The sequence below is a fragment of the Molossus molossus genome, unplaced genomic scaffold (genome assembly GCF_014108415.1).
Source record: "Molossus molossus isolate mMolMol1 unplaced genomic scaffold, mMolMol1.p scaffold_m16_p_17, whole genome shotgun sequence".
Taxonomy (NCBI): domain Eukaryota; kingdom Metazoa; phylum Chordata; class Mammalia; order Chiroptera; family Molossidae; genus Molossus; species Molossus molossus.
In genome coordinates this window covers 4778022-4805143 of record NW_023425352.1, presented here as the reverse complement: position 1 = coordinate 4805143, position 27122 = coordinate 4778022, and the positions used below count along the sequence as shown (strand labels likewise).

The window sequence follows — 27122 nt, the reverse complement described above, 5'->3', positions numbered from 1 at the left end:
AACGTTTGTCTTAGCTGAGGCAACAGAAAGTGCAGAATGGTCACCTAACAGGCCTAAGGTATGGAAACACAGTAGCCACTTTCCGTGGGGAACCGAGCACCTGGCCTGCTGTTAGAACCCCAGAGTCAGGCCCGAGATAGCTAGGGTATCACCATCACAGAGGCGTGTTTTGCCCAGTAAGGTAAAATATCCTGTCCATCCCACCAGCCCAAACCGGCACATCGCCCCATCGAGCTCTCAGAAGAGAAACGATAAATAAGCACAGGAAGTTTGGGGGCACGTTCGGCCAAGTGCACCAAGAGGGCCACGTTTTGCTGCACTGAGCTTGGAGTACCCTCGGTTCACAGGCTGAGGCCGGTCATGAGGGGTTTCGGCTGACACGGGGGCACCGTGACAGCGGCCTTGGAGGCGGACGGGCCCTTTATTCCCCCTACGTGCCGGCATCACAGGCTGCAGCTCCGCACCACGACTATCCTGGTTTCCATCCGTTTCTAAGCTCTCGATCCACCTTTGCACCTTCACAGTGAGGGACGACCTCCAGGGCTCCCCGAGATACGGAGACGTCTTCCCTTTGCTGCCGGTGCTGGGATCTGCTCCCTTCCTAGGTCCTGAAAACCTCTCACCTCAAACCCTGTGGTGTCCGGGTACAAGGTGCTGCCCAGGGCTCCGCTCCCCCACAGGCCCCTCGGGCCCCCTCTGCACCAGTACTAAGGTCCGAGGTCAGCAGCTGAGCTGTCAGCGCTTCCCGAGAGCTCCTGCCCCGCCCCGTCCCGAGGCAGCGTGCCCGCGGCAGGGCCAGGGTGTCCACGGGGTCCACGGGCCTGGCCACGGCGCGGCGACGGCGGCTGTGCAAGGAGCCCAGCAGAGGGCAGGGCCACGTCCGCCCGAGCCGTTCGTGTGGTCCGGCGTTAGTTTCCTGTGGCCGCCGTAATGATTTACCACACACTCAGTGGCTTAAAAAAATAGGTGTGTGTTTTGTCACAATTCCAGAGACCAGGTCTGCAACCAAGGCGCCAGGGGGACTGTGCTCCCTCAAGGACTCTAGGAGGACACCCTGCCTGGCCCTCCAGTATACTGGTCTCAGGGGTCCCTTCGCTGTGGCAACCGCACCCCTCTCTCTGCCTCGTCCTCACGTGGACTGTTCTGTATCTTTCTCCTCTTCTGTCACTTACAAGGATCCTTGTCGTTAGATTTAGGGACCTCCTGGGTAATCCAGGATCTCACCTCAAGATCCTTAACTGAATCACATCTGAAAAGAATCTTTTTTCCAAAGGTCACACTCACAGGTGCGAGGATTAGGCTGCAGCCACCGTTCAACCCATCTCGGGATAAGGGAACACTAGACGGGGGACCCACGAGGGTGCCCCCTGCTGGCAACATAAGACGGCTCAGCAATCTCAGCCCCAGGAAACCTCCGGGGGAGGTGGGGTCTGCAGACCGCGTGAGAGAACGTCCGCACACAGTTCATTATTCCCCCAGCAGACGGGAACCGAGCAAGGCGAGGTGGCCAGGCCGGGAAGCTCTGCGGCCGGACCTCACTCACCAGCACGTTGACGGTGCAGCTCATGCGGTTCTCCTTGTTCTCGTCGTGCATGATGGTCCTGTAGTCCAGCAGCCTCTCCATCAGGCGCACCACCAGCCTCACGAACGTCTCCCCGCTTTTGGCGAGGTACTTGTGTTTCCGGCAGTGCTCCAGGAGGCTGTCGGGCAAGCACACACCTTGTTACCCCCTCTGGACTCGACGGAGGCACCGCTCAGAACACTTCCCGGCGTTAACACCTTTCGGTTATTGCCGGGCTACAAAGTCCACTGTCGTCTAATTAGTCTCTGTCTCTCCCCTGACATGAGTCCCGCCGTTAATCACACTTACATTTTATCAAATAACACTTTGTATTGTTCGTCTCCTCTGCCTCCTTCCACTTCGTGATCCAGCTTGGTGATGATCTCATTTTCGAACTATAATTAAACAGAGGAAGTGTCAGTAATCAGAGCGGCGGGTATTTGACTTCACGACGGAGTGTCAGCAGCACCTACCTCAGCGAGGGGTCATCCTCGGACACCCCCTCCGCCCTGAAGCCTGACTTCATCTAAGAGTGGCTGTCCCCGAGCCCCCAGAGATTGCTGACGGTCCCCTGCCACGGGGACTCTTCCATTTCCTTTCCTGGTTAATAAAGTCTAAACGTTCAGATTCTGATGGCGGGAGCGCAAGCCGGGGAAAGACAGACAAGGAGACTGGCGGGGAAAGAAATTAGGGCACGACGTGAGAATGTGTCTCCAACGTCATCTCTGCGAACAAGTAACATCTAAGAGTCCGTGGTCCTGGGGGAGGACAGCCCATCTGAAAACATCCAGGGCTGCTTCCCTGCACCCTTCCGGACTCCAGGGCCACGTCTCCCTCTGCTTGAAACAATGTTGCAAGACACAAGAGACACATTGTCTCCAAAGACCCACCCGCAGACACTTCCCAAAGCTTCCGACTGGACTTGCAGAACATCGAGGTGGGAGAGAACCCTCGGAACTGCCCGCCGGTCTCTCCGACCCACGTTTTCGGAAAAACTCTCAATTCTGGTGAGGTGCCAGTCTGCAGATGTGCTCCAAGGAGCCACAAACCCCGTGGCGGTTCAAAGGGGAAATAACTATCCTGATGACGACATGTATGTGTCCCCGTCCTCGCTGCCTGGAATTCAGAGCCACCTCAGTACTGGGATTGTAGCCAGGTGACCGCTACCTTGCAGGGGACCCTGAAGCCAGCCATCGACCTGGAAGGAGGGGCTGGGAGAGACTGAGTTCCCACAGAGACGGAGACGACAGGCAGGAGGAACTGAACGAAACAACAGTGGAGTTCAGGGTCTGGGAAGCAAGCACACCACGGCTGCCTGTCTGCAAGGGTCGCTGGGATCCCTTGAACACACCTGCCCAGACACCGCATCCCCAGGCACCCATCCCCAGACCCCCTATTATCAGGATCCTACAGAGCTTAAGCTGCAGGAGAGGAAGACTTGCCTTCTCTCTTGGTCACTGCTGTGCCCCCTAGAACAGCGCCCGGTGCTGATGCTGCTGATGGGATCACACATGACGGGCACGTAAATTACTGGATGCGGTGGGTGGACTGGAGCCAGGGGATTAACGTGTCAGCAGAGGAGTGGGCCAGGAGGTTGCTAAGACACGCTGCTCTCTTGGCCACACAAGCCAAGCGGTGAGCACACTCATCCGAGTGCTTGTCAGAGGTACTGCAGGCATCGTCCGCTGCCCTGGGACACAGGGTGCGCTGCTGTGGGGGGCTGATGGGGACTTCCTGGGACGCAGGAGGCAAGGGGTCTGGTGAGACCCAGGGAGGAGCCTGAAAGCAGGCCCAGACCTGCCTGACCTTGACCAGGCCACACGACCGAGTCCCGGTCTGATCATGCTGACTGGCTTGGAGGGAAGTATTGATTCTTGCCTGACATCAAGGACGCGGCAACCTCACAAGAACCCGGACCTCGGCGAGTCCCCGCAAGTCTCTTCTTGATCTTCCCCGGCGCCTCCTCCCCCGACAAACACCCTCTTTTTGATTCCCTTTAGCCTCAGAAGTGCAGGGATTTTTTTTTCCTTTTTCTTTTTTTGGAAAATAGAAAAAGAGACGGTTTTATTGAAGAAGAGAGGATGACCTCCTTTTTTCCTCTCGTTCTTTCTCAGCTGAAGTCTCATGATGATGACGACTTTTATCGTAAAACAGCCACCGTTGACACGAACCCACAATTACTCTGCTCTTTGCGGGAAAGGTTCTGCAAGAGGCGGCTCTTTTTGGAACCGGGTGCGAGGGAGATGGCTGGTCGAGCCCGGACCGGCGCCTCCAACAACCTCCTCTCCCAAACTATGCCACCAAGGGCGCACCGAAGGGCCCATGTCGGGTGAGTCTCGATTTAAGACTCAATTTAATTAAAACGCACGATTCACTCCCACCCTTGCTGAGAGAACACCCCACGAGGAAGGCCTGGAGAGGGCGGAAGAGGATGCCTTCCCCGAACGCAGGCGAAGCGCACAGGTGCTGCAGGCCGAGCCTCTTACCCGGAGGATCCTCGAGCGCCGCGGCTGCCTCCTGGAAACGGCCCGTGTTCCCCCGCCCGCCCGCTCAGGCTCACAAATAAGGGCAGTAAGGAGCTGCAGCTCATTAGGCTGGCTGCTTATCAAAGTGTGACTGATGAATTTAATGTCTTCTAAAGAGCGCGAGTGCATGAGCAGTAAATCAGGGGAACACAGCTGAGTCTAATTTTACTAACCTCCAGTCTAAACTAGGTAATTTGCACAAACACCTGGCAGCCCTGTGCCGTTGATCAGCAAGGATCCGACACAGATCTGCAGCTCAGGTCCAAGTCCCGGGTCTTCGTGGAGTTTGACGGACGCCCTGGGAGCCAGTTGCTGGACACAGGTGCCGCGGACGGTCATCATCATCAGAGAGAAGCCGTCCTGCCCCAGCGAATCGGAGAAGGTTTGTTGACAGAGCGGAGCTGGTTGTGGAACAGTCACAGTTATGACCCCTGTGGATGCCTGCTGTCTGGTAATTTGCAACAGGATGACATTTAGCAACGGTTTACTTTGTTGCTCAAAAGGTGGCAGCAGCTCACTCAGGTGATATGTGGAAACCGTCTGTGGTTTTTCCCCTCTTTTCTGAATGACCAGTGTCACTACAAAAATATCCACGGGGTGTCCAACTGGAAATACGGAACAGAGCGCCCCTGTGCCTCGGAGAACGTGAGACGGAAGCCACATTCGAACACAGGCCTCTTTGGAAGGTCGCTGTTACACGGTACGTGGAGCTTCCGGGGCTGGGCTCGCAGGGGTGTTGACATCTTTAACTTCAAAGAACGTAGAGAGCAAGCATCGCTCTGCCACTCAGGGCCACGGTGAACCTGGGGCACTGGCTCCGTGTAAGAGATCACGGGGCGAAGGGTCTGCACGGTGGAGACTCCAAAAGCCAATTCTACTGGGTTTAGAAGGTACGTCCTCGTTTGGGGTGAGGTGTGTCATTCTGACTGTGAAGGTATGGGGTGCATCCGTGCATGACTACGTGTGTGGAAGCAGGCCTGCACCTTGCAGACGTCCGTCTGGAACGGGTGGGAGTGAGGTGGGCAACGGGACCAGGCAGGAAAGGTTTGCACGACGGTTCACCCCGCCACTGTGGCGCGGAGAGGTCGCCCAGAGCCGGTGAGAGCTGGAACCTCGGAACGTGTGGCGCTGACAGCGTGACGACAGATGAACCTGAGCCAACGGTGGCATTCTGTCCTGCATGCTCTACCTACTCCGGGGTCCAAAACACGGACATGGGCCACGGTTCCGGGCCACCCGCTGGTAGCAGAGACTGTCAAGGAATCAGAGTCCCCGCTTCTACACTTGCAGTCGGAACCGAACCCGTCCCACGAAAGGGCAGGACCACACCCCTTCGCTTTGGAAGAGACAGGAGGGGAGGGCGGAAGAAAGTCACTGAACCGTCCCTGCGTGGAAAACGTGGCCCAGAGAGAACTGGCCTGGCTCTCCAGCAGCCTCTGGGGAAGGCTCACAGGCCACCATCCGCACGGCGTCTGACTCCCGCCATCTATCACTCTGCTCAGGCGCCGGTTTTTATGTATACTGCGTTGCTTGCTTCACCGCCCCGTGAACTTAATTACACACTTAACTAATCTTCGGCGCTCCGCACCCCTGCATCCTAAAATCCCACACCCTTCTGTGTCCAGCAGCAAGCGGCTGGCTGACCTTGATGCTCCTGTGAAACACCCAGAAGCCTCGAGGCTCCAAGGCCCCAGCCCCGAGCCGCCTGGCTCTCACCTGGCGACGCCTGGGAAGGCGGCTGACCCAGACTGCGGGGGACTCGGGGTGCAGGCCCTGACCATGTCCTCCAGGAACGTGCCCTCGGAGGGAGTCCCGTTTCCCTTGGTTAAGGGAGACGGTGGGAGTCTGGGCATTTCTTTGCTGGAGGGCTTTTAAGAACTGAAGTCAACGTAATTAGATCTCTTGGAATCAAGGGTATTCGTTTCCACGATCTCCAACCTCTTTGGGTCTGTGACTCCCTGAAATAAAAGCCTAATTCTGTCCATATTTCCCCTTTAAGCATCCGAAACAATGGACTCAAGTATGGCTCTGAAATGGAAATCAAAATAAACCAACCAACAAAATCCCAAATGAGCTGAAGAATAAACAAGATGAAATTGCCACCAGACGTGCTCACATCCACAGTGCAGAGCAAAGCACACTGCTTTCCCACAAGTAGCAAAAGCTGCCAACCTCCGCTGGGGCACTCAGTTCTGTGCTTGAGGCCACTGGCTCAGGAGGCGGCAGAGGTCAGGGCACGGGAGGCGGAGATGCCCAGGCACCAAGGTCATTCCTGCTCCAAGCCTCGTGCAGCTCACCGGGCATTTCCGGAGGCTGGGGGCCCTTACCAACCCTCGCGAAGAAGGCGGGAAACAGCTCCGTGACTGAAAATCCTGTTTTGCTATGGGGACTCTTCCATCCCCTTTGTATTAATGGTCTAGAGACCCCACGGTCATGTCCTGCAAGTCTCCGCGGTGAGTTCTCTGTTTTCCAAAGACATAACAAATGGGATTCTTTAGGGTCAGAACCCAAGGAGGCTGAGACTGGAAGGTGTTACTCACGGGGGGCAGGGGGCCCAGTGGGGTGGGGGAGAGGGCCCACGGACAGGGCTCAGCAGGTCTACACCCATGAGCTACTCTGGTGTGGGCCCAGGGGACAGTGAACACAACTTCTGAGGTGAGTTGAGGAGTGGGCCAGTTGCAAAGAAAGAAAGGGAGAAGCAGGAGCAGAGGAGGACCATCTAGATCGGGGGCCGGGGGACATCCGGCCCGGGGACCTTGTAAGGTCCGCGAGCTCCACACCAGCGGACATCCCACGCCTCACCAATACAGCGGGCTGATGTTGAAGCTGACCATTCTGTATGGCCCACGAGTGATGCTATAAAGATCCAGAAGGCCCTTGGCAGAGAAAAGACTCCCCAGCCCGACCTAGAACAGGCAGGCACCCAGATCAGGGCCACGCCGTAGGGCAGAAAGAACCAGGATGGCGAAGGGCAGCTGGAGTGTTGGAGGCTCTCAAGGAAAATGGAAGAGGCAGAGAAGACGAGATGAGGCTTTTGTTGTGTGGAGACACAGAACAGAGCGGCCACGTGGACAGGACAGAGAAATCACAGTGGCCACAAGAACAGGACCGTGGTCAGTGAGGGCAGGGAGGGGTCAGCCATGGGGGGCACAGTCAGAGTGGACATCAAGCTGAGGTTCTCGGATGCACTCTTGCCTCCCTGCCCACTGGGTACCCACAATGTGAGCGCTACGGCACGACACCGACAGGGACACAGGGTGAATTGGTCCAGTGAGGATCTGGGCACGGGAGAGAGCTGTTCAGATCACAAAGAAATCAAGCAACATCCACTTTTCTTGTCAAGTGTCCCTTCTGGACCACAGATGGGCTCCAGCCATGAAACCAGCCAAAGTGGAGCATGGCATTTTGTAGCTGCAAAGGACTCGAGGACACTTTGTGCACACGTGAGCCTTCTGGTCCATGTGCTTCCGTCCGGCCCGAGCTCCGGCACGTTGGATCACATCAACTCTGCCTCTCAGCCTCAGGTTCCGGTACCACATGTCCTCTTGCAGGTGGCTCTGTTAGCCCCTGAGACTCTTAGTCAGCTGGTCTCTGCAGAGCTCACTCGCCACCTGGGAGGCCCTGCCCAGAACAAATGGCATTAAGCCGACCCAGGGCACCGCCTGCAGCCCGGAAGTGTCCCAGGCCACCAGGACAGACACGTGCGTGGATGACTCCATGCCCCCACCGGGAAGTCCACTCAGTGCCCAGAGACTGCAGAGGCAGGGCCAGGCGGGGACGAGGACATCAGTTCTGAAAGAAGATTCATGCTCTTTCTCCAGGGGCGCCCAGAGGCACGCTCGGGGAAGGCAGCGGGAGAGCATCCTACGGAGAGGCCTCCACGCGGCCGAGAAAGCAGCAGCAGCACCTCTGGGGAGCTCCAGACGAGCCGTCCTGAGATCCAGGCTTTTGAAATTCCAATAATGGTTTGACGCAGTTTAATCTTGAGCGAAATGGCAGGGTTTCCGCCTGAATCTACAGGCCCCTCCCTTCTCCAGCTGGAAGAGAGAAGACGTGTTTCCCCAACGGAGCATGTGAACAGCCCGTCTCCAAAAGACACAGCAACCTTTTAACACATACACTGCATCCTATGCGCAAAGCACTAACGTTCTGTAAAAACGAAAATCTTGAATGTCGCCCCTCATGCCATTGGGTTTGCGCCTCTCTATATGAGGGGCCAGTTTAAGCCCCTGTTGGTGTGACTAGAAAGGTTAGATGGTTGGACTGGTGGTGGATGAGTTAAACACCAGCCAGCCAGCCCCCCGAGGCTCCCTGGACGGAGGCAGGGACGTGCCCCCTCACTGCATGTTCACCGACACCCACTAAAGGAACAGAGGGCAGGCCTCGTACTTCCGGACGAGCAGCCAACAAAGACAGTTACGCTGAAGACAAAGCAGCTAGGAAAGTATTAGCAAGTCCAGAGGCAAGGCCGTGGTCCAGGAGAGGCCTGACCTGGGCACAGGGAGAAGCAGGTGCAGGCTGGAGACGACCTTAGGGAAACATGCTTCAATGTCATAGCCCGTTTTCATAAGGTCGTTCCCTGGAGCTCGGTTCCTGTAACATTCAAAAGGTCAGGTGCACGTTCAGCTGCAAACAAAGCATTTTACACGGCAGGTCCCAGCTCTGCTGAGCCAGCAGGGGGTCTGGACCCGGTTCAGTGCCAGCGGCCGTGGAGATGGGTCCCATCCTACGGCAGTGATATAAAAAAGCGGGCTATCGTGTCAAAGGTCACAAATACACTGTGAATTAGCAACCCCGTTTTTGAGAACGCATTCTGGAAAAACTTTAAAAAAGCCACGCTGAATGCACGCGTGTGTTAACGGCACATCTATTCGGGGCAGTGAAAACCCGCACACCACCCACGTGCCCACTCCAGGGGATGAACAAGAGAAGAGGAGCCCGGGCATTTTACGGAACGTTATGCCAGCATGAAAATCATTGTTCGTTACTGCATCATAATCAAGGAAACTACCTTTGATATATCGTCAAACACAAAGCACAAGAAAATGGGGACAATGTTTACAACGTGACAATTACACACGTACAAAGACAGGCAGTGGATCAGGAGGACACACACAGCTGTCCTTTTACAACAGACTCTTATTCTGACAAATAAACAAATGTCAGGAAACCTTCCTCAGCCACGGGAAGAAAAAAATGGAAACAGGAAGGAAAAAGGGTGGATGGAAAAAGAGGGGGAAGGTGCACTTAATGGGTTTGATTCTATTTGCTTCTCACCACATCCCTTCCGAGTACCCTCTATCTTTATACCCACAATACAGCTCTGAACTGGAGACTTAAAGAGGTCCAGTGACTTGCTCAAGACCCAGGCAGCACCAGGCTGGGCTAGGAATCACGGTCCACCTGACATCTGTGTCTAACTCAACCCCAGCTCACAGAGCGGAGGCTCTTCTACTGTTGCACCTGTTTCTCGTCCCAGGAAATGGCAAGCGTGTGTGTCACGGCTGCTCACTACCTCGGGCCATCAGGAAGAAGCACGGCCAGTGAGCGCCCAGAACTACACAGAGCTCCCGTCAACTAGAAAGCACACGTGGGGAAGGACGCCCTTCTGTCAATATTAGCTCCCACGAAAGTCATGTACCTTAATTGATAGTTGTATTTTCCTTTCAATATAGGATTTTTTTTTCTCTCTCAAAATTCCTCAAAAAATCTATGCAAGATAAACACCCACGTAGCTGAAGTCCCGTAACGTTTAAACAAAGGTTGCTTTCAACGCAGAGGGCGCCCTATCGTTGGGATTCGTCTTGGTTTCTGCAAAGCATCACGGTCCAACCGTCCGTCCACACGAGGGAATGCCATTGTGCACTCTGAGTGTGTCCGCCCGTGAACATGTGAACACGGACTGACTTCCGTGGGACCCAGGGAAGGAGGTGTTGCTACTTCCCAGGCACGGACTCCTCCGGTGTGTCGTCCCTGTCGATGCCGCACGTTGAGAGCACTTCGAGGACTTCTCCGGCCCCACTGCACGGGTCAAGGACTGAGCCGTGCACTTCGGAGAACAAACGCCAAGCCTCAGACTCAACACGCGCTGGCCATCGGCGGTCGGAGAGGGCACCGCGCATCTGAGTCAACGCCCAGGGCAGCGGTTCTCCACCTGGGGGTCGTGGCCCCCTTGGAGGTCAAATGACCCTTTCACAGGGGTCGCCTAAGACATCACAGTAGCAAAGTTACAGTGATGAAGTAGCAACGAGAATAATTTTATGGCTGGGGGTCACCACAACACGAGGAACTGGATTAAAGGGTCGCGACATCAGACATCAGGAAGGTTGAACCACTGCTCTAGGGGGTGCGTCTGCCAAGGAGGGCGAGGAGGAGACTTAATCGGGTTTCCCGTGCCCGTAAATCCAGACAGACGCGCATACGTTAAAGCTAAAGGCAGAGACTGGTTGTCCCTCCAGATGAGAGCAAAGGAAAGTAAACGTCTTCCGCGGGGAAAGTCCTAGGGTCTTTCTCTCCTAAGATGTAGGGAAAGACATTTTCCACGGCGAACACCCTTAACTCCAGAACCACCTATCAGTCTTTTTCGAGGTTTTCAGGCTTGTCCCCCCCTTCCCCAAACACACACACACACACCCCTCCTTACCATCTGGAAGCTTCGGGTGGAGTGGAACTCGCACTGCATCATGTCGAAGAAGATGGGGATCGTGGCTTTGCGGAGTTCTGTCTCGGGAATGAGCGTCATTTCCAACATAGGGCCGACCATTTCTGGAATAAACTTGATCTTGTGCTGACCTTGAGTAAAGAAAGACACTGTTCAGAACCTTTGTATTTAAAGGGTTCTAGAATGGGCTTCAAGGCACGAAATGATATAGGTCATGGATGTCGTGGGGATGATGTCGCGTCCACCTCTCATCTGCGGGCATCTCGGGTCTTTAGCCCAAGGAGTGGATGCTGTACCTGTTGTAAAGGAACCTATGGACACCGCCCTGCAATGTCACATCCGCAGTCATGACCGATGTTATAGAAGATAAACGCCATTGACAAGTAGACGATTTGATGACACAGAGAGAGGTCGTGAGCAGCTCATGGGTACCCAGCCTCGGACAGAGTGGGCTGGGAGAAGAACACACAGGACCTCATTCTTTGGATGATGAGAAGGAGCCGACAAAGTGAGGGCGTCAGAGCAGATGGTCTGTTGGGTCCCTCTAGCTCCATCCTGTCCTAGAGGAGAGCTTTCCCTGGGGCGACCCTCAAAGTGCAGAGTGAGCTCTAACTTTCTGAACGACCCCCACGGAAGACAGACACAGGCCTCAGACACGAGGCTGAGAAGCAGAACTGATTCTGCCTCCGTCAGCCGTTGCTGTGTGATAGGAAGACGCTTATTGAAATAACTGCTTTATTCATCTTAACTCCCCTGTCTTATCCAGAGAGGATGTGTAAGGAATTCAGGAAAAGGTTTCTCAGGAGTTGTTTTCGAACAAACACGACAGCCTTGATGGAGAGTAACGATTGTAACGGTAGCTCACAGGACGACTTCCGACGAGCCCAGCAGAGGATGCTGCGCGGATTCTCACGACAGCCTTCCGCGATGGCCACCACCCCTCTTTCTTAACGGACTGCCAGTCAATCAACTTCATCCTTTGCAGCAAAAGTGAGCAGCAGGTGCAGCGATTTCGCCTGGAGCCCTGTCCCCAGCGCAGAGCCTCCGTGTGTCCAGAGCCCCCAGCGGAGCGGGCGCCAGCTCCGGGCAGTGGCCGTTTCCCAGGCCACGCGCCGTTCCCGGCAGAGGAGCAGGACTGGAGGGCTCTGTGATGGGCGATCCTGACGCGCCAGCCCTGCCCCTGCTCCCTGGCCTGCCCGCCGGGGCTCTCCCAGGGCACGGCCTCTGCACCGCAGTGAGACGGTCCACACAGCTCCTCACTGTCTGCTGCAGACTCAGCCAGACGCGCGGCACAGACCTGTCTTTTCACTGCGTGTTGCTGGGGTCTCACAATCGCAAACTGAGTCTCCCAGAAATCGGGGACTGCCTTCTCGGAGGCACCAAACCTTTCGTTTCCTATTTAGTTACTTTTGTTGCAAGTCCTGGTGTCCGGTCTCCCCAAGCTGCTCTGCGCCCTGCACTCAGCTGCAGAGATGGAGAAGGGGGCGGGGCGTTCCGCGGGCTCTGCACCGCCTCCTGGGAGCTGTGGGCCCACCCCCGCAAGGGTACCCTTTGGGCGAGATGCTTCTAAATTTCTGAGAGCTGGGAGTGACAGGGGTGAGCTCAGAGAGAACCTGAAGCAAACCAAGGAGTGTCTGAGGAAAGGCAGAGGGGGAGGCCACCACCGCCCTAGTTCACTTCCTGAAAAGAAGCTTCTGGAAAACTCACTTCTGAAACAAGGGGGGGCTGACTTAATTTAGGGTGCTGTAGGGTGACATTATTACAGTTAGAGGCTGGTCTTACCAAGAAAGTGGTCTTCTCAAAGTCCTACCCTCCCCCTGGCCGGCTTGGCTCAGCGGTTAGAGCGTCGGCCCTCAGACCAAATGGTCTCAGGTTCGATTCCCCGTCAAGGGCACACACCTGGGTTGCAGGTTTGATCCCTGGCCCCGGTAGGGGTTGTGCAGGAGGCAACCAATCGATGTGTCTCTCTCACATCAGTGTTTCTCAGACCCTCCCTCTTTTCCACTCTATCTAAATATCAATGGAAAAATAGCCTCGAGCGAAGATCAACAACAAAATAAGAACAAACTAAAAGTCCTGCCCTCTTGTCTTTAGTGTCAAAAGTCTTGAGTTACTTTCATTTTACCCCGTTACAATTTATATCAGATCATTTCGAACATATGCTAGAAAAATGCACAAGAACTAAATGCTTGAATGAATTACTTGTGACATTTTGTTCTAGTCATACCAGCAATTAATCCAGACTTAATCAACCATAATAATATTTTTACACAATCAGGACACAGAATGGATAGCCTAAAGAATTTAGTTTGCTTTATAAGTCAGCTAATACAGATTTCTGTGGAGACCCATTAAACAAATTTGGCTTTTAAAAATGACTGCACTTAACGAACTACATCACCCTCGTGTTAGTCTAAACTAGTCTACTCCTACCGTGCGGACTGGGTGGGCGCAGCCACGAAATGTAACCCTCGCCGAGGGATCTGAACGCAGTGAGAAGCCATGTTCACGTTCACCGAATAGATGCTACCGGACGAGGCCACACTTCCCCGGACGCTCCGTTTCTGAAAGGCCCGCAGTAGCTGCAAATCGCTCTTACAAACGCTACTCTATTCCGTCTCTCCGGTGACAGGCTTCCTGGACGATGCGGGAACATGTCAGAGCCAGTGTCTAGGGAACAGCGACAGCGACAGCGAGTTGTTCATGACCACAGCCTGAGCGTCACAGACAGATCCGTGTGTCAGGGCAGCTCCGCCCGCCCCCAGCGGGAGGGACCCAGCGGCAGTAACAGGTGGTGGTGGCTCAGAGATGGAAGCATGAGTTACAGAGCCGGGGGGCGGCCCTTCCCTGACCCCCTTCCCGCGAACACGGGGAACACTGGCTTGGGGCCAGCGCGATGCTCCGTTCTTCCAGAGGGAGGGTCTTGGGGAGCGAGGTGGGTGATGTCCCGTATCCATCTTTTCCTTGTTGCTTTGGACATGTGCAATATGGATTTCCCCTGGAGCACGTCTTGCTACACTTGGGTGACACACGCATGTGAACTCAACAGGGATCAAGGTGACTCGTGCAGTGTAGACGTCAAGAAAAAGGACACGTTTGCTTTTCCTTTCGAGGCCAAAGAACAAGCTGATCATCGGATCACAATGAGAGTGTTTCACCTCTCGTCACCGTCCGACCTCCTAGCCCCCAAATCCGACCCCCACCTGGAGCCTTTCCTCCAGTTACAGGACGTGGACCTGTGGTCTCCCACGGGGACGGACAGCTCCCTCTCAGGGAAGCCCGGCTCCGGGTGGGGGTTGGGTGATCTCCTTACAATCATGGATGCTCAGAAACCCAGGCTTTAAACCCCGTCTTATCCCAGGAAATCTCTGTCTACGCAGGGCAGACAAGCAAATAACCCCACCGCGTAATGAGATGATGAGGCCTCGCCGTATATGGGTTTCTTGAAAAGCACACATTTGGTCCAGTCCCCAGAAATACCCCTGGAGAGACCCCTGCCTGGAAAACATCTCTGACGGGACCAGCGACGAGGGTCGCGCCGGCAGCACGTTTGTTCTGGCTGGACTGGGTCCCCGGTGCTGCACGTAATTAATGAAACCAAACCCAGGCGGCCAAGGCCCAAGGGGGAGCGGCGCCCCCAGGCTGCCCGGCAGAGCATGCGCTGACAGAACCGAAGAGCCGGGTGCAGAAGCACACTTATCCCCACCCCCCCTTTTTTTGGAGAGAGGCTGCTTTTGATCTGCCCTCTCTGACTCCGAATCTGACAGGTTGAGAGGACAGAGACCCGTGCGGTCCGTCCAGTGGGACGCCTGCACTCAGTCGAGCAGAACAGACCCGGCCGGTGCCGTGAGGCTCGACCTGAGACAGTCACCTCAACGACCCCACATATCACTGGACGGGCTCAGGGAGCCGGGGGTGCGCGGAGCATTCGGCTCAAGGCCCGGTTGCTTGATAGGTGACGAATGGTAAGATGATAAATATATCTGATTCTATTTTTATTTTCCTGGCAGGGCTGGTTAGGTCACCTCGCCAACACCTTCCCCAGACCAATAAGCCCATGCAAAGGAAGACACAGGAAAAAAAAGAAGCTGTGTAGAAACAGGTTGTGTACACCTGGGGGAACTGACGAGGTGTCATCAATTTCTGGCGCGGTGGCCTCAGCAGTGACACCCCACACCTGAGATTCAGGGCAGCAAGGGGCCGGGCCGCCCGAGCTGGCCCCAAGGGGCTACGCCTGGCCATTTTGGGGGCTGCTTCGGGCAAACCCTGCGGGTAGCCAGAAGTTTCACTCTTTTTAAACTTTCAAAAATAAGTTAATTCTTCTGCGAGCAAGGAACTCAGTCCTGTTGGTCGGCGGTTAGCACCTGCTGTTCGCCACCCGGCCCTGGCTGGCTGACCTCGGTCGTGATTCACAGCTGACCTCGTGGCCGCTTCTCAGATGAAAAGCAGCAAAACAGAGACCTCTCGCGTGAACCACAGCGTTCAAACCAGCCACGGACGGGCTGACACGGGCACGTGCTCTCTCCTCCACGCCCGCGACGGAGCAACTCAAGTCTCCCGTCACTTAACCCAGCCTACTTGAAGGATAACGACAGAGGGCGTCAGGAGAACCACCCACCCCGAAAGGGCTCTCAAGTCCTGGTTTACACCCGAGGGTGCGTCAGAAGGTCCGGCCTTCCCGAGGGCCGCAGAGGCATCAGGGCTCATGCCTTCCTGGGCTCCTCACCGTCCTTCATTGCAATCGTGGAAATGGACAGAGCAAAACGGAACCAATGTCAAATGGCCAGTCTCAGGGACTCCAGAGAGGACTTTGAAAATACTTAAAACATGAAAACTGAAAAGACAGGACCTCCCCTCAATGAGGCCGGCTGTGCGTCCAGTGGAGTTTTGGAGGTTTGCTTCACGCTAGGGAGTGGCCCTGTAGTGGAGGGGCCAGAGAGCGGAGGGGGGGACGGGCCTGGGCAGTGGAAGGGGCCAGGATGGGCTGAGTTGGGGTGGCAGCTATTAGTCAAGACACAAGGGCACCTTTTAATATGTTAATGCTTGTTCTGAATATATAAGATCATGCCATCTGCAGATAGAGATATTTTTATTTCTTCCTTTCCAATCTGAATGTTTGCATTTCGTTTTCTTGCCTTATTTCTCTGGCTCAAACTTCTAGAACTTCTAGCATTATGTTGAATAGGAATGGCGAAAGTGGGCATCCTTGTCTTGTTCCCGATCTTAACGGAAAACCTTTTAGTTTTTCACCACTGAGTATATTCCTGTGAACTTATCATATGGCCTTATTATGTTAAGGCAAAAATCCTTCTATACCCAGTTTGTTGAGAGATTTATTTTTTATTTTTTTATTTTTTATCATGAAAGGGTGTTGAATGTTGTCAAATGCTTTTTTCGTATCTACTGAAATATTCATGATATTGATCCTTCATTCTATTGATATAGGGTATTATTTTTACTAACCTGACTGTGTTAATAAGCCACCCTTGTATCCCAGTGTGTATGATCCTTTTCATGTGCTGTTGGATTCGGTTTGCTAGTATTTGGTTGAGGACGACTCTGCATCTATAATCATCAGAGATAAGTGGCCTGTAATTTTCCTTCTTTTCTTGTAGTGTCTTTGTCTGGCTTTGGTGTCAAGGTAATGCTGGCCTCGTAAAATGAGTTTGGGAGTGTCCTCACCTCTTCAAGTTTTTGGAAAGTTTGAGAAGGACTGGCATTAGTTAATTCTTCTTTAAATGTTGGGTAGAATTCAACAGTGAAGCCATCTGGTCTTGGGGTTTTGTTGGGAAGTTTCGGAATGCTGATCCAATCCATTACTTGTTATTGGTCTGCTCAGCTTTTCTAACTCTGCGTGATCCGGTCATGGTAGGTTGGTTGTTTCTAGGAACTTACCCATTTCTTCTAGGTTATCAAATTTGTTGACAGGTAATTGTTCAGTCATCTCTTAGAAGAGACTTGATTATTTTTGTGGTATTAGCTGTGATGTCTCTTCTTTCATTTTTGATTTTATTTACTTAAGTCTTTTCTCCTTTTTTCCTTAATAAATTAGCTAAAGGTTTGTTGATTTTATTTATCTTTTTTTAAAAAACAACTCTTAGTTTTGTTGAATTTTCCTATTTCATTGGTTTCTGCTCTAATCTTTATTATTTCCTTCCTTGCTAACTTTAGACTTAGTTTGTTATTTTTCTAGTTCCTTGGGGTATAAAGTTAGATTGTTTTTGAGATCTTTCTTCACTAGTAAAGCCAACACTGTAGACTGAAAGGGTCTAACAGACATAAAATAAAGCATTCCACCTAATAGCATCAGAATACACATTCTCTCTTTTTCAAGTACACATGGAACATTCTTCAGGATAGATAAAATATTAAGTCATAAAATAATCACTCACAAATTTAAGGAGATTAAAATCATACCAACTATCTTTTCTGATTATAATGAAATAAAACTAGAAATCAGTAACAGATAAAAACTTTAAAAATTCAGAAATAATGAAAACTATAAAACATACTCTTGAACAACCCATGGGTCAAAGAAGAAATCAGAAGGGAAATTACAAAATGTCATGAGACAAACGACAATGAAAACACAATATACTCCAAGTTATGTGATGCAGCCAAAGCAGTACTTAGAGGGAAGTATATAGTGATACATGCCTACATTAATTTCTTATCTTAAACACACATATTTTTATTGCTTTAAATGCACAAGCAAGCTACCACTACCTGGTGGCAGTGTACCTAAAAACAGGATCCAGTTTTGTGTCGGTGAATAGACTCTTTTGAAAGCAGAGTATATGAAACTGAATCCAATAAGTGACGGCATACGTAACAGTAGGATGAGCTACAAGGTTTGATGCATGAGAAACTGAGGGAATGTTAGCAATGCCCAGAAGTCAAGGCATTCCAAGGCTGAGCTGTTCCCCTGGCACACAACAGTGTTCTCCTGACTCTTCTATTTGCCCCCCACCCCCTTTTAGCAGACTAAAAGGGGGTGAGGGGGCAGACTTTCCTCCTTTCACTCAGTCTCCTATTTCTTACTTACTGAAAACCATTATTGCAAAGAATAGCAATTTTTCTCCAAGGAACAAAAGCAGTTAAAATTTGTAGACACCCTGACAATGACAAACAGGGCCGATGCCATCACCCATCACGGATTCAAGACACTCCACGCTGGCCTGCGGTCACGGTTACTCACCGAGGTTGTACCACATGTCTCTGATTTCGAAGCCAATCTGTCTCCTCATGTCTCCATACCTGAAAACCAGGAACAGGAAAGGTGCCGGGTCACTCGACAGAGCATTTGAAAACCAAACTTGGATTACTGTTCTGTGCAGTTCCGGCCACTGTCACAGAGACAAATAAAGACAGTGTCTAGGCTTCATCCTCCTTTGCCACCAAAGGGAACGGAAGGAGGAGGGGCCCAGTAGGGGAATCGCACCTACCCAGCACCACGCGTTACATAACACCCTCCCCCTGTGGGCTCACGGGGGAGGGGGGAAGGTAGTGATGAACGCTCCTTTCTTCGGTATCCAAGGGCCAGTGGGAGAGAGCCTGGCTCCTTGGCCTAAGGGGTGGGGGGCTTGTTTCCTGTGTCTGTTGTTAGCATCAGACACTGTGGACACCAGCGACACCCCACAACCTGCCACAACAAGCAATGTCCCCGACTGGCCATTAAGCCCTGGAGCCTGGTGTACGGCGTCGGAGCAGGGAGGCCTCCTCCAAGTATCTCCCTCTCTCCTCTGCCATGTCCAGGGTAAGGAAGGGCTCAGCACCTGGCATTGTCAGCAATCACCCCCCACCCTGTTTTGTGTTTATCAGGGAAAAACAGATGCTAATTTTCCTCCCAGTGGGTCGGCAGAGGGGGTGTGTGTTTCCAGAGTAAACAGAATTTGATGCTTCAGAAGATAAACCTTTATTAGTTTGTGAGCAATTTAACTTTTCCCTTTATTGCCTAAGGAAAAGGCTGATTATATTAAACATAATAACTTGTGAAATTATCGTACAGAGTTACAGTTTCTCAGCTGCGTTGTGGGTTTGCTCTGTTCCCCTCTCGTCAGCTGACGTGACAAGGTCGTCCGAGTCCAGGCCACCGAGCCGTGGCTCTGGAGGCAAAGATTCTGGCCACAGCCTCTGTGCCCTGGACACCTGCCCATCAGTGACGGCAGGAGGGTTACTGACTGGGGACCACAGCAACCAGGGACATGAGCCCACCTGCCTGGCAGCTCCCTCACAGACGAGACACTGAACTGAGAACCTAACCCCTCCCTAGAGGGACCAGCTGGTCCTCTGAGAAGACATGACCCCCCAGCCCAGCCCAACAACCGGGGGAGAGGGGGGGCGCTGATGCTGCCGGACCCCGTGAGCAAGACAGGATCTCGGCCGGGAACGCACGCACCACCAACGGCAGGGTGAGGACAGGCCTGTCCACTGCTGGTGGAAAGTTCCCCGCAGAAAGTGGCTGAATCCAAGTTTGTGGGTGACAGGAGAGCACCCTTCAATGCCTAAACGACACTCCAAATCACCCACGTGTGTATGATCTGAGTGGCGCGAGTTTGAGGCTCACAGGGCCGTTTCTCTGATTCCCGTGTGGCTCCCATGCACACGACAGAGGGGCCGGGCAGCTGCCGCCCAGGACGGGAAGGGACACAGTGGCTGCCTGTGACCTGGGAGACGGGCGTCCTGCTGGGCTCTGCAGGGCAGGAGGAACATGGAAAGTGAAACCGCACTCACGGCCGGTGCCGAGCTCTCCTCCCGAGGCTGCTGAGGGTCTCGCCGTCCGAGCAGACGAGCCACTTTGCAGAGGAGCGGACATCTGGCGAGGCAGGGATGGTGGCATCACAGCAGAGAGCCAAGGACACCCCCCCCCCGCCCCTGCCACCACGGGTTCAGACCTCAGTGCGCCAAGGAGGCCAAGGGTCCCGAGGAGGTGTGATCCCGTCACAGGGCCCACCTGCCACTGACTGACTAACACGAGCTTAAATACTCTTCTTGCCCTGGCTGGTTTGGCTCAGCGGTTAGAGCGTCGGCCCGCGGTCCAGAGAGACCTGGGTTCGGTTCTCGCTAAGGGCACGTACCTCGGTTCCAGTTTGTCCCCGGCCCGAGCTGGGGTTGTGTGGGTGGTGACCACTTGTTGTGTCCTCTCTCACACTGATGTTTCTCTGTCTCTCTTCCACCCTCTCTCCCTCCCACTCTATCTGAAGATAAATGCAAAAGTGTCCTCGGATGAGGATAAAATAAAATAAAAATAAAAATAAACACTCTTCTCCCAGCCTCACAATTCCTTCTCGTCCTGGGAAAATATCTCAAGAAAGAAGAGCAGCTGACGCCAGGTCCTCGTCTGTGTCTGTGCCATTCCGGCCCCGACTCCACTCCTCTGTCAGGTCTTGTGGATTCTCCATCCGGAGGGACGCCCCAGATTCAGGAAGATGAGGCACAGGGGCCCCTCGGCAGCGGTGGGTTCAGGGATGCGGTCTGGGTCGTTCAGGAGCGATCCGATGGCTCAGGGCGTCAGGCCCGCCCTCCTCCGCAGTTGGAGTCGACACCTGGCCACGGGCCCCAAGGAGGGGTCTGCCTCTCGGCACGGTGCTCCCCTCCAGGGGCTGACGGGCTGGGGGCTCACACTTTCCAGCGATGCCTCACTGCCTTGTACATGGAAAACGACGAGCCTTCGCGGCGTCTGGGAACCGGGGGTATGTGAAGGGGAGAGCACGTCCCTCCTGAGGGTCCCGAGGGTCTGGCCTCCTGCACAGGTGCTAACGATGCCGCCTCCCGCGTCCAGCGAGACAGAGGCGCTCCCGGCCGGGAGGAAGGACATGAGTGGGGAAGGAGCTGGAGGGGAGGGCGAGGCTGAGCCCCCCTGGCAGGGAGATCCGGCTTCGTTCAGCTTTAATAAGGAGGCAGCATGGATGGATCCATACACGTCTCGGCGTCATCCCCAGCAGGTTCCAGCTGCCACCAGAACCCGAGAGGGACCCGGAACCCCGTGTCCCTTCGCCCCGAGGAGGAGGAGGCGACAGCTGAGGTTCCGGGCTGACGTGCAGAACCGCCGAGGACCTTCCAGAGCGGGTGCGGACCTTTGACCGCGGCGATGTCCCCTCTAACACTGCCCAGCGGAGGGGACTGGACTGGTCCTAGTGGGGGAGCAGAGCTCACGGGCCAGGGGGAAGAGATGCCCAGGCTTCAGACTCCGAAACCCAGGATCTTGGCCCACAGCAGGTGCACCGGGGCTGCCCGGGCCGGAGTGACGTCCCAGCACCACGCAGGGCTGCACGGTCCACGTGCGTTCATGTCACTTGATCCTCACGGGAGGTGATGGATGAGCGAGAAGACAGGGCCGTGGCCATTTTCTCCCGAGGAAGCCGAGGTGCCCGGAGACAGACGTGCCTGGTTCCGAGAAGCTGGAGCAACGTGGGGCTGGAGTCACCTGGCGCCGCCACCCACCCGACTGCCCCGTGCCCACCAAGGTGAGTGAGCACCTTCACGCCGCCAGCGGGCCCCCAGGAGGCAACCTTCCCACAGACAGAGGGAGGATCCCGCATTCCGCCTGTGGCCTCACCTCAGCACCTGGTTCCCTGAATTTTCACCCCAAGAAGCAGAAAATCCAAGTCCACCAGAGACAGCGCCGTCATGGAGTAAGGCCGACTGTGGCCCAAATCTCAGCACATCGGGCAAGTTACCTGACCACTCTGACCCTCAGTCTCCTCGTCTGTAGCGCTGGGATAAAAATGTGTGATGCTCACCTCCTAGGCTTTTGTGAGAACGAGAGATGAGGCCCCTGTGTCCCAGCCCTCAAACCAGACCGGGTCCCTCCCTTTGGAGGCTCCGACTAGGCTCCTCACAGCATCGTCCTCAGGGTGTCCCTGGTCATTCCGACCCATTCGGTGAACAACACGCCTTGATGCACTAGTCCCGAGCCTGCCCTGGAGCCAGGCACAGAGCTAACGTAAAATATGACTGTTGGGGTAGCAATATGACTGCAGTGTGGAAAGTAGACAAGACCCACACCCTTGAGGGGCTAGAGGGACCCTGGTGGAGAAGGACTTCAGTCAAACAATCTCACAAGACGTGTGTGCAGGTTCGATCCCTGGCCCTCCTGCACGCGAGAGAGGCAACAATCGATGTCTCTCTCTCTCTCTCACATCGATGTTTCTCTCTCCCCTGCCCCCACTCCCTTCCACTCTCTCTGAAAATCAAGGAAAAAATATCGTCAGGTGAGGATTAAAAAAAAAGCAACTTTTCTAACTTTGGGGACAGATGGCAAATAGACTCATTGTGGTGATCATCTTGCAATGTGGAATCATTATGTTGGAACGATTATGTCATCTGAAACTAACATAATGTTGTGCATCAATTATACTTCCAAAAAAAAAAAAAGCAGCAACCAACACAGGTGAACCTGCCACACGTCCCAGCCCCAGCGCAGCTGCTCTGGACCGGGGGACACGGCTGGCGGGTCTCATCGTCCCTGGTTCGGGGGGCTCTGAAAGCCCAGGACTTGGCGGGAAGACCCGTGTCCTGCGGCAGCCAAGTGAGACACACACTCACAGACATGAGAAAGGCTAAGCCGCTGTCACCTGCTGACGTCCCTCCGGAGTCTCTGACCTCAGCGCGCGGCCCGGGGCGGGGGGCAGAGTCTGGGAACAGCCCGTTACGGCAGAGGTCTCACACAGTGACAAACAGGGACGGTGATGGCGCAGTGGAGGGCGATTTGAGAACCCATCTCAAAGTGAACGGATGAATGGATGAATGAATGAATGACTCTTATATGCTGCTTTCTGAGAAATCCCTGTTTGAGTACGTTTTGTGGTGGCCTGTTGAAAAGGTGGAGCAAGGCGACCTAGCATTCCGTACGGTTTAACAGGGCAGAATTCCTGCAAAATTAATCTGTAAGCAAATTCAGACGTCCTGTTGCTTTTTCTCAAGAACACTGAATAAAGAAGGAAAAGTAAAAAACAAAGGAGTACACAGGAAAAGGGTACTCGGAGAAGTGAACCTGGTGCCACTGGGGGGGGGGGACCCTCAGGGCGCCCGGGGGTCGGTATTGGTGGAGAGAAACCCGTGCAAGGATTCGGGGGCCTGGGAGCCAGGCAGGGTCTCCGCCGCCCAGGGGCTTCGGTGGGGTTTGCTAGGATGAGCCTCGTGCCAGGTCAGGCCCTCAGAGCCCCCGCTGGGGTGGAGCCAGGGGCATCTGGCAGGGCGGGAACCCAGACAGCTCCAACTGCACAGCGAGTCCTTCAGTCCCACCGTGCCAAGCCTCTGCCAGGAGCCCCATTTCTGAAGCGGTGTCAGAGAAGCACCACCACAGACCCCACGCGGGACACTGGTCAGTGCACAGCCAAAGCGATCATCTCCCCAAACTGCCGTCCCGTGCGGTGCTCAGCTGCCAAGTCACCCTGACTCGGAACCCGCCAGGAGGAATCCTGCAAGGTCACGTCCCGATTCACGGGTTCGGAAAGGCAACACCGACACGGGCTGGGACCCGCCCTCTCGTTCCGCCCTGACCGCGTCTCCGCTCGAACCGGGGCGGCTCAGAGGCTCCCGCACAGTCACGCTCACAGCGCTCCGGGTGCTGCCCTGCGAGGGGCTGGGGGCGACTTACTTGTTGAGGATTTTGGCTCGCTTGGCGCTCGAGAAGTTCTCCAGCTGCAAGGACTCCTGGGTGAGGAAGGCGACCGCCAGGTGGAAGTAGTTATTCCACAGCTGGAAACACAGGGGAGACGCAGAGGTGTTGACCGGGGCCCTGCCGCGCGGGGACCGGCCTCATCGGCCCAGCACACTTCAGGCTGTTTCAAAGCCGCCCGGGGTGTGTTCGGGGCCCACTGGGCTGAGGTCCACCGCGTGAGCTCACACCCCAGCTCTGCCTCTTACCGAGGCGAACACCACTCAAGCCTTCGCATCCGCCCGGGTAGGATGGGGCTGCAACAGTGCCCACCCCGTGGGGCTGCCGAGGATAAAGGGCGAACCCAGCCTTCCTGTGGTGCTGGGCAGCCCTCAGAACGGGGTACGTGTTCGCCCTGCCGGAGACCCTGGCTTCACAGTACACCGATCCCCATCATTCATGACTTTTTGTTCTCATACTAAATGTGTAAATATCAGACAAGAAAAACAGATGCAAAATAACAAACGTTTCGTTTAACAGAAGCACAGACTGGCCGTGACCTGAGGGACCACGCACTGTGAAATGACGAAGGTCTGCGTGGCGGGGTCCGTGCATCCGGACGCGCTAACCGAGACCTGTCGTCACGAAAGTGTTCTGCCGCGAACAACGTCACGGGCACCTTCCTGAGGCCACGGGACTAACCCCTGCTGAGGTGGATGCTGAAGACAGGGCAGCACCATGGAGAGGAGGAGTCCGTGGGTCTGGCAGCGGGAGGTTTTGCTTGCTCCCCGGCATTCAGTAAGGGGCACCACCATCCACCTCCGCGCCGAGACTCGCTCGGGGCCCTGTCCCTTCCCACACCCTCAGATCAATCAGCAAGTCCACCAGCTTTCACCTCACAAATACTCCCACCCGCCACGGGGCCCGTCGGGGGCTGCAGGGCAGGGGTCAGCCCCTCCCACAGACCAGGACAGCAGCGGCCTGCTCCTGTCTCTGGCCCCGTTGCTCACACACCCCCTGCCACACCGCAGCCACAGGGACGTGACTCTCATCCCAGGGCCCCTGGTCCAGCTTGAACCCCTTTGGGAACTTCCCACACCTGCCAGGTCGGAACAGACCCTGAGGATGAGGGCTACCTCACCCACTCGTCCCCTCACAACCTGTCCCCTCACACCCCGGGCTGACAGCCCTCTGCCTGGGCCCCTCAGACAAGGGCCCACCCTTTTCTCCTCTCCGGGGTGGCTCAGCGCACCTGGATCAGGTGCGATCGCCCTTCCTGGCCCGCAGGGCACACGGTCAGTGCCTACAGTGACACTCAGTTCTCCCTCACGGGGCGGGCGTCCGTCCAGCCTCGCGGGCTCTCCCTCCACGGCGCAGTGTCTGGCGTGGAGGAGGGATCGAGTGTGGCTTTCAGGGAGCGATCCGGCAGCAACGGTGAGAACCTCGGGGGGACCCACGGGAGTTCCCAGACGCAACGTGACAACTGTATGGACATCTCCTCCGGACCGTTTCCAACGGCTCCCTCTCCCGGAGGGCGGCGCCCTGCTGGGAGCTGTGGGGAGACGGGGAGAGGCCAGCGGGGAGCCCCACCCCCGAGAGCAGCAGCGAGGGCTCAGAGTGGACGCCAGGGGCCCGCTGAGCCTGGAGAAGGGCTGTGTTCGGCCGAGGAAGGACCGTTCTCCCAGCAGAGGACACAGGGACCGTTCCACCAGCACGAACAGAAAGAGCCGGGGCCTGCGGGGCTCCCTGACGTGTCCCAGCTCGGACACCCCGCGCAGAAATGTGTGCATGTCGAGCTTCTCGATGCCAAACAGGGACAGTGTTTATTGCTCCAAGTGAGATAGCTGGATAGAGTCCTACGAAAACCGGGCGCTGACCCTTCTCACTCCATCTGTTACCTGGGACTAAGTGCGAATTTTAAAGCAGGAAGAGAGGAGACTGTGTCGGCTTCCACTCACCCCAGAGCCACAGGGTGTAGAGTGAGGCGTCCCAACCCACAGCCCACAGAGTGATTTCTCGATCAGCCCCTTTCACAGTGATGGGGGGGGGGGCTGGGGCCAATACACCTGCTGTGCCTCCCACCTCCACTGCCCGCCTCCTGGCCACACCCTACTGTGGCCACAGCCACGTGCATCCTGAGAGTCACAGTCGGGACACAGCTCAGACAGGACCCGCGAGTGCACGGACCCAGCGGGGTTTTCACTTAGACCTGCGGCCCGTGAAAACATCAACAACGTGGATGCCTGAGTCTCCAGCGTCACTGACCCCCCATCCCCCTCTTCAGCGCCTCTCTGCTGAGTCTGAAGCCTCCCAGGCACCCGCCCCAGGTGCCTGGGAACAGTGTCGTCAGCGGCCGCTGCCCCGCACACTGGCCGACCAGGCGCTCCTGTCTGTAAAGCCAGACGGGACGAGCAGGAGGAGAACTTTACTTCCTCAGCACAGGGAGGCTGCCTGCTGCTGGCACCCCAAAATCCCTCGGCACTGTCAGAGCCTGAGTGGGGTGAGGGGCCCCAGGGGCCAGGAGCACACGGCACAAGGGTCATCATTTCTGAGACAGTCCTGCTGAAGGGCAGTGTGGCCGGGGCTGACCGCGAGGGGCATGAGAGCCCACAGGGGGCCTTCTGCAAACACACGGCCTGTCCTTCAGAAGTCTCGAGGTCAGGAGAGTCAAGAAGAGTGAGGAACTGGTCTAGCCTAGAGGAGACGGAATGCGTGGCGGGGGTGGTGGATGACCACACGGAGCGCAGAGGGTTTGCAGGGCAGAGTGAGTACCCTGTGTGATACCATCATGGTGGACACAAGAGCACACTGTCCGGCCCTGGCCGCGTTGGCTCAGCGGTTAGAGTGTCGGCCCGCAGACCAGAGTGTCATGGGTTTGATTCTGATCAAGGGCACGTACCTTGGTTGCAGTTCGGTCCCCAGCCCTGTTCAGGGTCGTGCTGGAGGCAATCAATCAAGGTGTCTCTCTCACATCAATATTTCTCTCTCTCTTTCTCCCCCTCCTTCCCACTCTCTGAAGATAAATGGAAAAATACCCTCGGGTGAAGATTAAAAGAAAACATTTGTCCAAACCCAACACTGCCTAGAGAACACTGAGGGAACCCTGGTGTCAACTATGGATTGTGAGTGATGGTGTGTCGGTGTAGGTCCATGGACGGTAACAAAGGGACTGCTCCGGTGCGGGATGCTGTTGGTGGGAGGGCTGGGCAGGTGTGGGACAGAGGGCAGGTGTGGGACAGAGGGCAGGTGTGGGACAGAGGGCAGGTGTGGGAAAGAGGGCAGGTGTGGGGCGGAGGGCAGGTGTGGGGACGGAGGGCAGGTGTGGGACGGAGGGCAGGTGTGGGGACGGAGGGCAGGTGTGGGACGGAGGGCAGGTGTGGGACGGAGGGCAGGTGTGGGGCGGAGGGCAGGTATGGGGCGGAGGGCAGGTGTGGGGCAGAGGGCAGGTGTGGGGCGGAGGGCAGGTGTGGGGACGGAGGGCAGGTGTGGGGACGGAGGGCAGGTGTGGGACGGAGGGCAGGTGTGAGACAGAAGGCAGGTGTGAGACAGAGGGCAGGTGGGGGAAATCTCTGCACCTTCTGCTCAAGTTTGCTGTGACCCTAAATGGTATAAGAAAATCAAGTCTTAAAAACAAAAAATCCCATAAAATACAAGCATTAAGAGAAAACAAAACGGTGAGCAATGACCATGACAGCAAACTGCACCAGGTGACGCTGACTTCTGAACAATACGACAGGGACGGCTGAACACGAACGGCGTCTGAGGCCCAGAGGG

The 27122-nt window shown here is 55.3% G+C and overlaps 1 protein-coding gene across 1 annotated transcript in view; it reads right to left on the bottom strand.

The window, feature by feature from the left end:
- The window catches only part of DOCK1 (dedicator of cytokinesis 1), a 423011-nt gene that overhangs the window by 52095 nt on the left and 343794 nt on the right, over positions 1 to 27122 (bottom strand). Inside the window, exons 31-35 of the mRNA XM_036264869.1 lie at positions 23349 to 23449; positions 17946 to 18004; positions 10730 to 10878; positions 1871 to 1956; positions 1544 to 1700 (exon numbers count right to left, since the gene is read on the bottom strand). Of these exons, the coding sequence (XP_036120762.1) occupies positions 1544 to 1700; positions 1871 to 1956; positions 10730 to 10878; positions 17946 to 18004; positions 23349 to 23449 (552 nt within the window). The remainder of the gene's footprint in view (positions 1 to 1543; positions 1701 to 1870; positions 1957 to 10729; positions 10879 to 17945; positions 18005 to 23348; positions 23450 to 27122) is intronic.